The sequence below is a fragment of the Ammodytes marinus genome (genome assembly GCF_949987685.1).
Source record: "Ammodytes marinus genome assembly, chromosome: 2".
Classification (NCBI taxonomy): Eukaryota; Metazoa; Chordata; class Actinopteri; order Uranoscopiformes; family Ammodytidae; genus Ammodytes; species Ammodytes marinus.
The window spans coordinates 13,614,091-13,632,103 of NC_137231.1; the positions used below are offsets into that span (position 1 = coordinate 13,614,091).

Below are 18,013 nucleotides of genomic sequence, written 5' to 3' on the forward strand. Positions count from 1 at the left end.
AAAACAGCAGAAGGAAAGACATACGGATAGTTTTTAGTCCAGTCTGCACAGTATTGACAAATATGAAAACATGCATTTTATATAAAAAAACTGTCTGGTTCCCTACTTTGTGTGGTCTTAGGAAATACATTTCCCATGATACCAATCTAGTGGTATTAGTGCCAATGACAAGTGCCAAGAAATTAAAGCGGAGAAAGACAGCAACAGAGTGAGATGGCACTAAAAAAGTGTGAAAGACTAAGATTGAGTCCTACCTTCTCCTGGTTGAAGGAGTCCATCCTTCTCATGGCTGTATCTAAAGCAGACATGGACTCCAGAAAGGCCTGATCCTGCTCACATAGCGGATTACTCAGAAGGTCTGCAGAGATCTTAACTGCTGCTTTGGACATGGCTGACACACACAAAAAGCAGAGGGAACTGTTACAACATAGTTAAATAACCTTGTTAAAAGACAATCATGTAAATTACAGTCCATACAAAAGGTTAATTAAGATGTCCCAATCTACACATTCAAATCCAATTCAACATTTCATCAGTGTATGCATTTGGATGTTTTAGGCTTTTGGGAAAGAACTCAAGAGCAAACAGAACGGCACAGTGCTGCCCCCATGTAAAAATCTGCCTTCTTAAATATTAACCACGCACCCTGAATCTTTGCAACGTCTCTACACTGACAGCACCAATTACTGTTAATCTGCCCTTGCGCCACTGTTTACACAGAGCACATATCAGATTATGGCTTTATAGTCAAAATAACTGAGCGTCACTGAGGGAGACACAAGCTGACAGGATATCTAAATAGTCTTTCTACACTCCTTAAGATTCTCTCAAGCCCACTTCTTAAATTGTGAACCAATGCAGCCCATACAAGATATAATCGTCCCTCAGCAGCTAATTGGAAGTGAGTTGAATAGAACACCCTTGACTTGATAAATTATGGTCTATATATACAGTAGAAAGCAGTGTTTTAAAATGCAGTGCTGACACGCAGAGAGGGTCCACCTCTTTGTTTGGTAGCAGTTGGTGGAAACGGGACCTGTGCAACAGATGGAATCCATTAACGATAATGAGGGCCTGACAGCTTTGACACTTTGATGATGCAGACATCCATATTCCAGAGCACAAAGGAGAGGAAATGAAGAAGCCTCTCACTCCTCCATTCTTCCCCGCTCCTCCACCCCCACAACTTACTACTTACCACAGGCCATGTCTACTGCTGCTTCCCAATTACACAATTCCAAAACAAACAAATAAGCAAATGAAAAGTAGAATAAACATGGTTTCTGTGGCCATCAAAACACATAGAGTAAATGAAGGCCGAGACAATATACAAAGCAAGCCTAAATTTCACCGAAAAATACACAAGATGTAAATCCAAAAGACACACTATGGTAGCCTAGAAAAAAACTATATAAGATTAAGGCGAAGGCACCGCAATCTCTCGTCTCATTTGTCTAGTTGTTCAGAGAAGCTGACGCGGCATCACACAAACCAAGACAACCAAATGCCTTTATAGTCCTAAAAAACCTGCCAGGCAACATCAAGTATGTTGGTGAACAAGTGGAGATCAATGGCACACCCGATGGTAACACACATGTTGGTGGAAGAACACACCTAAATCAGCCTCAGTGCTTTTCTTCATGTCCTTGTGAAGCTTTTTCGTCTGATCCTCCAGCCTGTAGGACAAGAAGAATAATGATTATCAGCCGGCTTCTGGTGGAGCAGTGCAGTACAGCAATAGTAACACAGAAAACAATGAGAAATATGGGCTGAAAAGTGTGGCAAACAATGGCATTCGTCAGGAACAGAACAGGCAAAATGACAGTCTTCGCATCCCTATCAGAATGAATCTCTTATTATTTAGAATCTATTCCATTCACTGAAGATATGTTGACACAAAGAAAACTATTCAAACAAAAACCTGATAAAAAGGCAATTGGTATATTAAAAACGTGGTTCTAGAAATAATTACACATTTCAATGATTCCACATAAAATGTTATTATAACATTTACTAATTAATAATACATGGAATCCTTCTTGTTACTGTCAGCTACATTTGCGCTAAAAAGCATTAATGTCTTCAATCATTCCACTGCACATATTTCCATTGATGGGTGTTAAAAATGGCAATTACCAGACTATGGAGGCTGAAAACACATGCCATTCATTATATCAATTAAGGCAAATGAGGGGATTAGAATCTCCCCTGAGACTGCTGTCATATCACTCCTGGTTTGATAGAAAAGGGAACGTGGTGGGGTTTCATTTGAAAGGTTATATTGACTTGGTTATAATATCCATCATACCATATGATTTTTGTTTGGGGGCATTATGGCCACTTCCCGCTAGTTTTAAAGTCATTGGCAACACACATATGGCTGTGCAAACCAAAAATGTCACTCAGTTGCCTTCAAATACTGGATTTCTTTTATTTATTTCTAGTTTTCAGTTACTGGGAAACAAATTAACAGTGTGTAACCACCCACAGGTGCATGAACCAAACATGGATGTGTCTGGTTTTGTACTGCCTCCATAGTGTCTGTTTAAACTGTTAACACTAAGGAGTAGGCCTTCAAAGGAATAACCAACTTCAAAACTATTATTATTATTCAATATCATAACTATTGTATCAGTAAAGCTTTTTATATTTTTGTAAACACACAATGAAATACTTCACGCAGCTCAATCTCATAATGTTTGAAAGAGAACACATGTGACAGGAGGACCGTAAAGGAAATGTTCAACTCCAAAAAACGGCAATGTACTGTGTCATTGTAAAATGTAAGAAAACAGTTTGTGCAGTGTAATTACAAGAGTATTGAAGCCAAGTTACTTCTTAGTCATTAGTCAACTTCTAAAATCACAGACAGTACAGTCAGAATACAGGCATTTTGTAGCCAAATAGTGTGTGATGTCCTGTGAAACGGTGAAAAACTGTTTCAAATTTATTGTAGTTTTGGATTGTTAGATTTCATTAGAATGCATAACTTGTAACTTGTCCTCTACATGCTTTTGTTTGTCTTGATGTTTTGTAGGATTTTGCACCCAATCACTACAGACCAGATGGAGGTTGTTCCAAAAATGTAGTTTGCAGTAAATGATGTAACTTCATCCATTATTGTTCACACCACAGGGGGAAAAACATTGTGTCAGAAAAATCTCCACAGTAACTTCTTGAATTCTCTCACCAATTAGATGTAACTGGGTCTCATAAGTCTTATCAGCCTTCCTCTACAGTCATCAAAATATCCTCTCTTCCATTCTAGATGTATAGAAATACAAGTTTCCAACTGCAGCAAAATGATCGTTGAATTATAGTCAATATTGTTAGCAATACTGTTGCCAAGATCTGGTCCGTAACTTCTAGTTTCCATAACATAGGTCACCCAGTAAATACATTAAAGTGCACGTCTACGTGGACAATTAATGTGCTGTGAAGGTCACTGTATGATCAAACAAGCATCAAGGTTTTTCTGTTTTGTTGGAACATCTGAAGAGAATATAAATGCTGCCCTAAGAGACAATATTTCCAGTCAGCTATGATATTTCAGTAATGCTTGAAATAATACCTGCAACTAAAAAATTACTTCCGACGTTGTTAAAGACATCTGGAAATACTGATATGTAGTCAGTTTTATCGTTTCTGTCTTTGTGATGGCAGCAAGTAGAAGCAGGTGAGAAACAGACATGGTTTTGAATGCAATTCTGACTGCCAGTGGAGTCAATTTAGATCATGTAAAACTAAATAGTCTTGTAAATTGTCTGACAGAGTTAACACTTTAGAGTAATGAAATGAGACAAATGAGATAAGGAAAATAACAGTATAACAGTAAATCCATGCCAATAAATCACTGAGTTCTGGTTTGCAGGATATGTAAACAAACCAAAATGCTGAGACTAGTGCCTGTTCACTCAAGCTCTTGTAGTGCCTGTTTCTGCATGTTTAAGTCACATTTCAGACATTACCTCCTACTGTAAAATGTGTCGCACAATGCTGTTGCATCTAACTCAATCAGCGGCAGCGCTGACAGCGAGAGAGCCATACTGGACGAGTGCCAGGTGAGACTGGAGTCTCTTTCCAAAAGGTGCTAATAGAGCGGCCTTGTGGAACAGCTGCTGCTCCTTTCTCAACTGCCCCAATGGTGCGCTTGTGCAGCCACAATCATCTAGCTACATTAATTATTGAGATGTGGAAAGACAAACACTACTGTATTCTATATGACTTTCCCACACTAACACTTTGTATGACACTGGAAAAGGAATAGGCACTCCACCACAGTCAAACCAGATTCCTTTTGGGCAAATACCAATTAATTTTTTCTCATTCACAAAAGAAACACTGTAGTTTCATGTAATCACTGCTAAAAACCATCAAACCTTGTGAAAGTACTTCCAGTTCCTACTAAATGTCTTTTTCTCTCACACTTTTTCCAACATGTCGATTTTGAAAAGTTAATACCCAAAAAAGGTATGTTTTTCTCAAATAATGACAAATGCTTATAGCTGATTTGCATACAAGTAAACCTGTTTAAACCTGTACTATGGAACGGGCCGGTAAAACCGGAAACAAACCCAAGCTTAATAATTACACCTCGGCCTGTCACATTAACAAACATGTTTGACAATATATTTTCCTAGAAAATATAACGATAAACTATATTTTTATCAACGTTGTTATATTTGATGACACTAATATGATAATATAGCTTAAAAATTACCCTATAGAGCAGGGGTGTCAAACTCATTTTGGTTCGAGGGCCACATACAGCCTCTCTGATCTCAAGTGGGCCGGACCACTAAAATAATGGCAAAATAACGTACATATGTCAACTCGCGCCGCAGCAAAGATTTTGGGGGTATTTTGCTCAAAGATGCCAATACGCACTAATGAAATAAACAACTGTTTATTTGAATACACAAATACAACAGCCACTGACCTTACAGTTGTCCAATTTTGTTAACTATATGTACAGGGACACATTTTGTGCAAACATGCAGACAGCGCAAAATACAATTATATGAAAGTGCAACTTCTACTGTTTTGATTTATTTTTAAATACAGAGGTTATTGGTTGTTTTGGAATAAGTTTTTTCCAATTTAAAACATAAAAATAAAGCAGCATGAAAAATTAGGAAATACATCTTGTAGGCCTACACTAGCATGCTCCTGCTCGTTTCGCGCGCGCAGAGCCGCAGACACACCGCGCTTGCTAGTACATTAATTGTTCAGCACTAAAAATAAAAATAGTTTTATTTATTTTTTATTTTTTTTGGTTTTTACTTTGCCATAAAGCACTGGAGGAAACCTTAATGCCATTTACCATTTCCCACGTTGCTAAAATGTGCTTTTTTAAATTTTGGCTGCCCCCTAGCGGCTGGAGTGAGCATTTTGGTTATTTCTTTAAAAAGTCATAACTCCTCACAGGAATGGGCTAAATGCTCAGAAATGTGTGCTCTACAAGTCGCGGGCCGGATGTTTGACACCACTGCCTTAGACACTTGACACAATCAATCATCAATATTAGCATGCTATTTAGCCACATATATTGGCCTATTTACAGCCCTCAGAAAACTGACAGCTCTTCTTAGATGCAACTGCAAGTTCATCAATTCATGGCTTAAAATCCTGAGCTGTGGAACTTTCAGCAGACATTCCTAGCTGTAAGCCACGTAAGTTTCCTAACAGTTGGGAGCGCATGTGACGTGCGGATATGGCACAGGCTCCATGAATTTAAAAAAAAAAAAAAAAAAAAAAAAAAATGTGTTTTTTTTTGTTTTTCAGAATTGATTCAAATCGGCCAAATTGATTCGCGGGCCAGATCGAAACGTGTCGCGGGCCAGGGCCTCGAGTTTGACACGTGCTATAGAGAGTCAATAATTCTTTAACAGGCAATATAATCCAGTTTCTCAACGGTTAAGACCTTAGCTAACAAAAAGTGCAAAGTTACAACATAACAATTTGGATATAAGTAACAATACACAACAAATAGATCAAAGTAACATGTTATATTACATAACATCAAATTAAGTGAAGGTGTCTCTCCTCCTTTTGTAATGCCTCTGGACATAACTGAACTGAAGGTGGGAAAGTAGAAATGCGACTAAAATGTTGCTTACTTCCTTATGTAAATAAACACACATGTAAACAGCAAGAGGTCAGAAAAACTATCAAGGTTCAATTCTATCGCATGAGAGGCCGATATAGTAGTCATCATGACGGGCCTAATTACACCTTTTAAAAGATAAAGAATTATGAATTCCTTCCCAGAAACGACCTTCCGTTGTCTTAATTTGTTGTCTTTGTTTTTTTTTTATTGTCTTGTGTATATGGAATATTCCCTGCTGTATTTTTCTTCAATTTAAGGTGGAATGCATAAAACAGGGCTCATGGTGGAACCCATAGGCATACTATGCAATCTCCAGAAAAGTGTACTGGATTACAATCCCTTAGTATGTGTTGGACAGATCTCTTTGTCCTGGTAGAGGGATACATCCTCCGTTTCTCTCCCTGAGGTTTCTTCGATTTTTACCCTGTTAAAGTTTTTTTGGGGGGGTGGAGTAATTCCTAAGTCAAGTCGAGGGTGAAGTACACTGAGGCACATTTCTATGTGTGATATCGGGCTAAATAATAGATAAAAACTGTGTTGCAAGATCTGTGTCAAATCAAATCAAAACAATGTGTTGATATGGATCTCTGGGTTGGAGAATCTGAATGTCTGTACATGCCTGCTGCTCTGACTCATCTATAAGGTATATTGGCACCACACCTTTCTGAAAATGGGCCCTCCTACTCAACAAAACCTGAGAGGAAAATGGTGCTCCCACTCATTCTGCAGGGCCCTCAGGGAGTTTCTATAACCTTGGTCTTGGCGGTAGGAGAAGGCCCAGATGTAGTGAGCTCTCAAGTCTTGAACTGAACCTCTTTTAGTTTGCTTCATAGAAACACTGATATAATATATAATACAGCTGTCAACAGTTTGTAAATTTACCTTGTTGATTAGACTTTTTTAGTTGCTTGTAAAAATCTGTGATGATTTCTACATACACAACTTAGTGAAATACACAGACAGTTTGCCTGAATTTATAAACACTATAGGCTAAATGCTTTTTTTTTTTTTAAATGTTCATAAGATTAAAACTTCTTGCTCATATCTAGGTTCATCCGATGATGATGGTGATCTCACAAGATTACCAAACTGAAGGCACAAAAGTAAATTGCACACACATGATAACATGCATCTCAAACACTGGACACATGGACATTGTCTACATTAATGTAGACCTTGGTTCAAAATGCAAACTTACTTTTGGAGTTTGTCATATTCTCGCTCAAAGTCTCTTTCGACCTAAAGACAAAACCAACATAAAGCAAACAAAAATGACATGTCATGTAAATTCTGCAATTTAATAATGTGCTTTCATTCATGTTAATTGTTTAATCACAGAAACCCCTTAGGTATGAACACACGGTAATCATAAAGCGCACTCTGTGTGAGTCTAATAAACTACAGGTCAAATACAAAGACCAAAATTGACACAGTTTGAGACACGGATTAAGGTTGATTAGCGTTTTTTGGGGGGGAATTTAGCCTATTTACTATCATTAAGTTAAACTTAAACTTCTATTCTAACACAAAATGTATATACTCAAGCTCTTTCAATTATCCATGTCTATTTAAACAAACTGTTAAAGGCATTGATTTCCTTCCCCCCTTAAATTCCCAATTCTTTCAGGGATTTCAAGGCCCCATGGGAAAATTGATAACGCCATTGTTTTCCAGTTGTTGATGTACAGGTAAATACTTAATCAAATCAAGTTCCCAGGGTTATCAAGGGGAAAGACTACTTGTCCTAACATGCCAAGTAAGTTACAGAGGCAGCATTGGTTCCTGTTTTGTGGTTCTGTGGGCTCCTGGATTTAAACAGTGTGGCCAGATAAACAAGGAAGGCAGCGGACACTTGGTCCCTAGTGCATCATCTAACTGCCCACTCTCTGGTTTTTGCCTGGTATGGCACAGGAAGCTGACATCCAAGTCTTTTGGGTGAGACACTATGATGAGATTACTTAGATTACTATTGATGTTGTATTCTAGACCTAACCCTTCACCATGATTTTTTTCTTCCAATTTTTTATTTATTTACTTACCTAGACTTGATTGCATTTTATTTACATAACCTTTTTTGAGTTTGGAGTTAATTGAGTCAACTTTTGTTTCAATATGTGACTTACAGTTTTAGAGACAATCTGCTTCTTTGGTTGTCCAATCTTAAAGGGAATCCTGAAATTACATGAAAAATAAATGACAGGTGAGAGACATAAGCAACTGGAAAATGACCACCTGAAAAGGTGGAATTACAGGATTCTAAGATTGTCATCAGTTGTATGATGGGTGACTGGAGGCTTGTACAGGTGTAAAAAGGTGGACAAGCACCTCTTCCAGATCCTTGACATGGACAATCTGAAGCTGTTAATTCCTGCTTCTCTAGAGTGTGCAGTCAAAAGCCATGTACATTAACTTCATGTCATCACTGAACTGAACACATCTGCTGCCATTGCAGGCTGATATCACTAAACAGAAGTGGTTGTCCCCTCTTCTCAGTGTGGATTCACACGGCCCTGGTTGGCGATCAAACGCAGATGGCCAGATGCACATGCTTTATTGTGAATTCGAAGAAAAAAAAATTAAAATATATATATATATGTTTATTTGACAAAGTCATTCAGACAATCTAATATATTGGGACTCAAATGTTAAAGTCAGGACAATGACTCACTTTCAAAAGAACACTTGATACCAGTGCTACAAACCAATCAAAAAACAAAGCATGTCAAGGTGTTTAGTGAAGCTGCAGTAGGTGCACCAAAGATTCAGAATATAAATACAAACTTTTCTTCACTTTTGAAAGAAAACCACACAGACAGCCTGACTATGGTTTTGGGGAAATAAAAAGAAACCTGTTCCTTCTTAGTTAAAACACAATCTTTTATCCCCATATCAAAACCTTGCTTTTGCCTTAATAAGTTGCTGCGAGCATCAGAGTGCCTCGGGTATCAATAAGAATGGGAAATAAATTGCCTTGCGCTTGGCTGTAGGTTGTCATTGATGTGGCACTAATAGCCTGAAATCTAAGCTATATGATGGACAGTTGCTGCTGACAGGTAGGGTGAGGCAGCAGCTGCGTCAAAAGAAAGGTGTGTAGACTAATGAGATGGAAAAGAGAGGGTGTGATGTAGGGCATTGTTGTGCAACCAAGAAATGCCACTGATGTGTGGGGAAGATCCTTTTGATGACAGCTCAATCATAAAACTCAACATGGTCAAATAATAGCAGGATTAATCTAGTAAAAAAATGAGTGGTTTAGGTATCAAGATTTCCTTGGTTTGTTGGCTGTGTTGACATAGCTCTAAGTTGTATCAGTTAAAGGTGGAGTCAGCAATTCTGGAGAATGCTTGTTGTCAAAATCACTTTGTCAAAATCACGATCCGCTGCCTGACCATACTGGGTGTGAACTGAAAAAAAAAATCCAGTGTTAATACACAGCCTAACTACTGTGGTCCCCCTTTGTTTACTACCCTTTTTTAATATGCACGTTTACAGAGCCTAGGATGTGTATTAACACTGTTTTTTTTTCAGTGCACATAGTGCGACCAGGTAGCGAGTCGTGAAGAGATATCCCTACACTGATTTTGACAGTGTCCGCCCCTTTTTTTAGTTCATTACAATTCAATAGTTTTAACCACAGAAACAGGCCAACTAGCTACCCCAATACTAGTGACTATAAAACATTTAATTTGGCGCAACAAAAAAAAATTACGGAGAAAAAGGCAAAAGGTACAAGACTTTTCCCCAAAAAACAAGCGTCTAGCACACTTATTTCAAAATACACGGACCTCCTTTCTACATTTATCATTTATGATCTGTTGTTTCTCTGCAATAAAAATAATACGACCATTATAAGCAGAGTGAGTTTGGCGGTTGGCCCTGCCACCGGTAAGCCGAATTTCGCGCCATCGGTAAACGTTTCCATGGTAAAAGCAAGTTCCATCAATCAGAGATGTCGCTTGGACGCTATAGGATCATGGGGGTAGTGTAGATATTCTCCCCGAGATCGCGAATAAACTATGTTTTTCTTAAAACTAGGTTTACAGGTCTACAGGAGCATATACCATCGTTTTTACACTCGGGTAGCGTGGTACTTGTGGTAAGTCTGCCTTGTATTGTTATGATATTATGGCTTATAATCAAATCCGCTATGGAAACAATTAATGGGATTTTTACTTCCGGAACCAAACTGTTGAGCCCTATGACAAGACAAGCATTCTTCGCTGACACTACCTTTAACAAGTGTCCTGACCATTTTGAATGAATCCTGTATTCATTAGAATCTATCCGATTACAAATACCTAAATAAAATAGTTGTTTTTGGCTCAGGATAGTAGTTTCGCTCACTGTGTCATCATTTGGGTGAGCCAACAGCCCAACACAGAAAGAAAACCCACAGAAATGACTCACTGCCATCTTAGGTGACTCACCTTTCTCTGATTACCCGATCACAACTTTAACGTCACATTACGTAGTATATGCACGTATGCAGCCATCTTTTAAATCTCATAGAATTCCTTTCATGAAATACGACAGCAGTATAATTTCACAGAGTTCTTTGAGTTATTTCGATACTGTAGCTAGACAGGAGATCAATCAATGATCTCCCAAAGATACAAAACGGAGAACAAGGCAGAGTACATCTTGCAAGATAATTTTTCACTATCAGAGTTGAGTATGGAAGCAACTGACTGAGAATGAAATTTGACTGGACAGACATGTACCATCACTAAATGTTCATGACTTGTCTCTCTCTCTTAGCACTAGTTTATTGTGTTGAAAACATATCATATATTAACTAAGTGTGCTCACACACCTACATTTTGTGACCACTGCTCCTCTTAGCCATTCGCCCTCATGATTTTTGAGACCTTTACCCACATTATTGGCCCGTGTTTATGAACGATGAATCACAAATGAAGACAAAACTACAATAACTCACTATAAGTGAGTCATATAATGGTTTGTACTAATATGTTACAACAAATTGAAGAGAATCATTCCACAAAGGGTCATTCAAGATTTTCATTCTAATAATATCTGTGATGGTTAAGATGAATGTGTGATGACTGCACTGTGTGACTGAACAGTCCGATTGTGATGTAATTAGTCTCAGGTCTATCTTGTAAAAGAGATTCTGGTCTCAATGAAATTTCCTGAGTGAATAAAGCTTTACTTACAAATATGTACAATAGCAGAGCTCGTTGATTTTAACAATTGTAAAACCGAAAAGTATTGAAACAAAAGAGCACTCATAAGTAAGAAAAAGTACACATAGTGGTTGCACTGTGCAAAACTTCAGCCTATGTGGTTGAATTTAAACAAAACTACACAGAAACCTTGTTGATTAAGTGTTTCATATTGCTTTTAAAATGGAAAGCACTTGTCATCCTTTTAAATGATTTTGCAATTATAGATTAGTTTATGTTTTTTTCTGGTTGGACAATCAGCTTTCTACCAACATTGGTCAATGTTTGGCAACAGCGTTTGATGTTTGCTCCCATTTTGTGGGTGTGTTGGGGAGGAAATCATGACATCCATAGAAAAAATCCAAAGGAAGATTAAAGTATAAAGGTTACAGTGTTCTATACGGGCAAACCAATGCACCATTAAATATATATTTAAATGTTTGCTTTCAATGTTCTCTTTTGCTAGATTTGGGCAGAGCCGACCATGACAAAGTATATCCACTTTAACAGAGAGCCAAACGAAAGTGGTCACTCTCTTCAACTGATCATGAGAACTGGCAAACACACTGGAGTGACGGGTGCTTTGGGGAGGGAGAGGGAAATGCAGCAGGCAACCAAAGGGACAGAATCAGAGGGAGGATGTCAGTCACTGTGAGAATCATTTCTTATGTTTCTTCACACAGCAATATTTCTGTAGTGTGTCACATTTAGAAACAGTGGTAAGTTGGATCCTGTGAACCCAGGACTAGTGTCTGACATGGAAGAGGCTCGGGACGCAAGCAAGCTGAAGATGGAAAACTCATGTGTTATAACAGAACAGAGGAATATACTGAGGGAGGACATTGGTTTTTCAACCTTGCCTCTTTATTTAGTGCTTAATACAGTCATCATAGTATTTTAACTTTATTTAAATTTTTACTTAAACAGAGACTTGAGAGATTTATTGGTAATTAATCAGACAAGGCCCATTTTCAGGCCAAGATGAATTTTAAAAACTGTCACACATTTGCTGTCATCATCAGCAAGTTGGTCAACTTGCATTTACAGCGCTATCTGATCTTTGCTTTAATAGGCTACACGTCACTGCCATCGAGGAAGCACGTAGGCCAGAACAAAGACATAACAGTCCTCTCAACCGGGACACATTATGCACTGGCTGGAAGAACCAATGGCTTTTCACAAAAACTGCAAATGTGGACGCCATTAGAGGGATAGTGCATCATTCGACCCTGGATATTCCATGGAGCACAGAGGTCTATTTGAAGATGTTGGGAAGCGGAATTGTTCTGATGATGACCCCAAAGTCAAACCCCTCACGTCATAGACGCAAGTGTGCAGGCCCTACTGGAATGCATCAGTCAGCAGAGCCCATAAAGGGCTCTTTTCACTGGTCGAGCACCCCACTCTTGACCTTGTGTTTGGCGGTGCGTGCTGGTAGAAGCATCGCTTGCCAGCTATTGACTGACTCAACTTAGTGATGACTTCTTTCTTACTTGAAAACAGTCTTCCCTGGAAATGACAGAATGTTTAACGTATTAAAGAGAATTCATGCACATCACAGAAGTATTGAAAACGTTTGTTACAAAATTTCGGCCAAAATCGTTTCAAACTGAAACAATGTTTCCGCAGCCATCTTTGTCGTTTACTATCACGGCTTGGACAGTGCATGCACAGCACTGTCGTCATCCGGTGACGTCCGCCCCAGAGCCCCATAAATAGTGCTCTGGTCCTCCCATATCAGGTAGAACTATTTGATTGGTAGGTCCAAATTTTCCGACATAGTTAATGAGCTCCAATGGATCGTGTCCAGACCAACAGGCTGAGCAAATTTAAATTTGTCAGCGGCAGACCTGGATTTCCAGGCTACATTGTTGATGGTTGATGCTGTGATTTTTATATTGCACTGACAGACTAAAGCCAGACTTGTCTGGCATTTATTATTTTGCACCAGTTTCTCGTTTGTATGGAAATTCAAGAAGTTTCAAGTAGACAAAAATAATCCAATGTGATTAAAGTACAGTACGGTTGTGTTAAGCCATTAATTAAACAAATTAAAATTAAATTAAAATTAAAAATATACTATACCACCGTTACCGTGATATAAAATGACCTATACCGTGCTGGAAGTTTTTGACCATAACGCCCAGTCCTACCGTTCCAAAACTGAACTGTGCTGCTCAGTGGAAAAACAAGGCATTATAAATCCTGAAATTAAAATCAGGTCATCAAAATAAAACAGAATTCATCTGTTGTGGATGTTGATGGATGTGGGACTGTGTAATATACAGTCCAGAAATCATACTGGTATACATTATTCCGTGATTTAAAAAAATCGATAAAGCGATATCAATGATCTATCTATAAAGCAAGAAACGTCTGTCTGTGTGTGTGTCTGTGTGTGGCTCGCAAATTTCTCAGACTGTTAGTCAGATCAGCCAGAGCTTCCGGATATGGCTTGCGCATGGCACAAAGGTGTGCATCCTTGATTGATGTTTTTTTGGACCAAATATGTAGAAGTTATCATATTAATATCATGCTCGCGGCAAATATCATGCTGGCGGCGAATACATGCGCGCACTGAAGGCCACAGTAACGACGGGCATGAAGTAGTCTCCGGCTAAACCCCGCTTCCCTCTGATTTGATTGGCCGCTGCGACCAAAGCATAAATTTACGAACGGGATACACACAGCAGACCGACATAGCCTGGTGTTACTTCCTCATTCAATGCACCCAACTTTCCAAAACAAAACGTTCTTAAACCTTTCCACAGACATCACCAACTCCTCAAACCTGTCCGCTTTAGTGTTAAAGATCGCACGTTATGCTATTTTCACTGTTATAGAGTTAATGTAGTTAAACACTTCCGCGACAGTGACGCTAATTTCAGTTAGCATGTCAATAGAGGTTTCCATTTAAACAAGCACGGTCTCCGATAGCTCTGCTACCAGTGAATGTAAACATGATCGCTTACACAGAATGTTTTAAATTTGTTAGAAACTAACACCTACACGAGCTAAAGACTATAGCCCCTTTTACACAGAGATTGCGGCATATTGACGGAACAACATCACTCCAATATGCCGGCTTTGCTTGCTTCTGTGTTATTTACACAGAACCAAGCAACGCCGGCCTGCTGGCGCATCAGTAGTCCCTTTTACACAGCGCTCCGGAATGAAAGAGGTGCTTGTAAACAGCGTCAGGTGTGACGTAAACATTTAGCGCCGCGCCGGTCAGCTGCTTTACAACAACAACAATGGCCGGTGAATTGAGAGCAGAAGTGCTGGAGCTTGCAGTAAGAGGGCCGTATTTTACTGTCCCCACGATGTGCCAGTTGATCTCGCTACGCGCTGAGTCCAACATCACTGGGACAGTTAACCAAACTGACTAAATCAATCCGACCGCTTCACCTCTGTGTGTGTGTGTGTGTGTGACAGGTTGGTTGTGAGCGAGTCTCTTTGTGAGGGCAGCGATCTGCCAATCAGACATACACATACACATACACACAGTGTGTGAAGTCACGTTACTGTAGACGGGAATAAAGTGTGGATATACGCTCAGACTTAGGATAATAATAGCGTCGGCGGAATGTGTTAGCAAAACAGTAGCTCTGTGGCTAACAGCTGAGCCGGAGCCTTCAGTCAGCTGAAGCAGACAGTCTAGCGGGGCGAGCAGACCATTCCCCCGTTACTAGGTCGACCTTCAAGCTGAACAAAAGCCCTCCGCTGCGCGTCGGGCTCCTGCTTCAGCTTCTCGGTCTTTATTTCTAGCAAGTGACCCGTTCGCTATACTTTATCCCTTACTTAGCCTAGCCTAGCTTTCCATTGTACAACTTCTCCTGGGCAGAAATAGACTCATACACTCTGCAAAATGAAGCGCGGGGGTTTGGATTGAGCAACGGACCTTATGATCAGCTAGATTATACACCGTTCCTTTTATTTGGTGATTTTTACGGGACATCAGGCCGCCGTGGTTAATGTTAAACACACGTCCTTCAACTGCTAACATGGTTGCATGTTTAGAACGTAGACTATGGAACGTCAAACGCCCCCCTGTTCCGCAACAACAAGCTGGAGCATTTAAACAGAGAGGCGGAACTGATCGTGTCGGGAATCTTACTACCCCCCGAGGTAGTAAAATTCCCGGAACGATCACTCGCACCTTTCTTCCCTCGTTCCGCAACTGTCGCATTTATACAGCAGGGCGGAGGGCCGAAAGGCCGGCATATTCCCGGCTTTCACTGGCTGTGTAAAAGGGGCTTATGTAAGATGCAAAAATGCCCTTCATTTTGTTTGCAGATTATGCTGCTGCCTCCAAGCTGCAATTACCAATGAAAAAAATGTTTCACCTGCTTTGCCCATAAAGTATAGAGGATCATATGGCACAACAATTATTAAAGAAAGAACATAAGTCACATTGACGAGCGATGTGACAGCCATTTCAATGACTGTGTGACAGTAGCCCCTTTTACACAGAGATTGCGGCATATTGACGGAACAACATCCCTCCAAAATGCCGGCGTTGCTTGCTTCTGTGTTATTTACACAGAACCAAGTAACGCCGGCCTGCTGGCGCATCAGTAGCTCCTTTTACACAGCGCTCCGGAATGAAAGAGGTGCTTGTAAACAGCGTCAGGTGTGACGTAAACATTTAGCACAGCGCCGGTCAGCTGCTTTACAACAACAACACTGGCAGGTGAATTGAGAGCAGAAGTGCTGGAGCTTGCAATAAGAGGGCCGTATTTTACTGTCCCCACGATGTGCCAGTTGATCTCGCTACGCGCTGAGTCCAACATCACTGGGACTGTTAACTAAACTGACAAAATCAATCCGCTTCACCTCTTCACGTCTTGAGTTTCGTTAGCAAAACAGTAGCTCTGTGGCTAACAACTGAGCCGGAGCCTTCAGTCAGCTGAAGCAGACAGTCTAGCGGGGCGAGCAGACTATTCCCCCGTTACTAGGTCGTATCCTTGGTCGTTCCTATTTACTGGCATACTACTGGCCGCAGCTTGACATAGTAACCGTTGCTACTGAGTGAGTTCCGACCGTGTAGCGGACTGTTTTTGGCTGTTAAAACAACATGTTGCTTCAATGAATTGCTTTTTTTTTTGTAGTAGCCATGTAATAAGTGGGAATAATAAGTGTAGAAGCCAATAATAAGCGGGACCTTGAAGCTGAACAAGAGCCCTCCGCTGCGCGTCGGGCTCCTGCTTCAGCTTGTTGGTCTTTATTTCTAGCAAGTGACCCATTCGCTATACTTTATCCCTTACTTAGCCTAGCCTAGCTTTCCCATTGTACAACTTCTCCTGGGCAGAAATAGACTCAGGGTCTGTTCGAAACCACCTACTTGCTGAAGTGTGGGGGTTTGGATTGAGCAACAGACCTCATGATCAGATAGATTATACGCCGTTCCTTTTATTTGGTGATTTTTACGGAACATCAGGCCGCCGTGATTAATGTTAAACACACGTCCTTCAACTGCTAACATGGTCGCATGTTTAGAACGTAGGCTATGGAACGTCAAACGCCCCCCTGTTCCGCAACAACAAGCTGGCTGTGTAAAAGGGGCTACTGCCTATGTGTAGGCTACATCTGTTTGTGTTCCACTTTCAGTTACATTTAAGCATGCATAAGCTACTGCTTCCTACGGGCACTGCACTAGTATAGCAAAGCGCTGAAGTATGACGCATCACGTTCCCTAACGTGCATGCAAACAACACACACCGACAGCAGCGTGTCAGCCCAGGCACCAACCCTACCGACAGTGTGATTACACTATGATATTACTGATTTATCTACCAATTTTTTTTAAATGTATTCTTCATGGAATAGTGTCAGAAATTGGTGTAAATAAAATGCAAATAGTGACTAGGGCTGCCCCCTTCCAGTAGAGTCGACCAAAGGTAAGTCACCCAGAAAGTTCAATAGCCAGACCAGATTTCAATGGTCGCTTTGTCGAGTTTTAACTTAAAGAGAGTCATCATCAGTGACTTTTTTAGGCTGAATTCATCTCACTGCATCCTGCTCGTCTTAACGGGGAGAGAACATGGAATCAGTCTCAGGTTTTTACCAGGGCTTTAAAAGCACCAAATTACTTGCTTAAACTTATTTATTTATGTCAATATGACGGTCAACAATTCATTTCTCTGTAGCCTATACTTAAGCGGAGAACCACGTTTGTTTGGTGAAAAAAAATAAGAAAAAAGATTAAACTCCCGAGCATAGTGTTGCGTTGCTGCAAACCATAGACTTTATTAAAGACGACGTGCGCTGTGTGGCTGCTGCTGATCAATCTTTATTACATCGCAAATGGATTGAATCCACCCAGGAAAGGAGATGATCAGGAAAGTCAGCTTGTAGCAAAGCTGACTTTTAAACATGGTGGGTAATAAAACGCTGTAAGTAGCCTACTCTACCAATCAAAATTCTTCAGCACTGCATCCCCTGCCCCAAATGTTCCAGAAACTTTGTAAAGTACTCAGAAAAATCAATTACCCAGGCCAGGAACTAGGTTTAGAACTCGGCAGAAGGATTATTTGTCAACCGACAAATTATGTAAACTAATTGTCTTAGCTAAAATGGCAAACAGTGCTTAGCTGTCAGAGGCTTCTCTTGCTTCCAGTTGTCAATTTAAGCCTTGAGGATGAGTAACCCAAACTTAAGGAACATATTTCCTGAAAAGCTATCCTAACAGCTATCAAACACAACATTTGAACATATA

At 40.0% G+C, this 18,013-nt stretch overlaps 1 protein-coding gene across 1 annotated transcript in view; it reads right to left on the reverse strand.

Annotated features, from left to right (window-relative positions):
* Positions 1 to 18,013, reverse strand: part of bin3 (bridging integrator 3) — a 33,295-nt gene that overhangs the window by 14,414 nt on the left and 868 nt on the right. Inside the window, exons 2-5 of the mRNA XM_080040446.1 lie at positions 8,233 to 8,281; positions 7,308 to 7,348; positions 1,615 to 1,676; positions 255 to 391 (exon numbers count right to left, since the gene is read on the reverse strand). Of these exons, the coding sequence (XP_079896572.1) occupies positions 255 to 391; positions 1,615 to 1,676; positions 7,308 to 7,348; positions 8,233 to 8,281 (289 nt within the window). The remainder of the gene's footprint in view (positions 1 to 254; positions 392 to 1,614; positions 1,677 to 7,307; positions 7,349 to 8,232; positions 8,282 to 18,013) is intronic.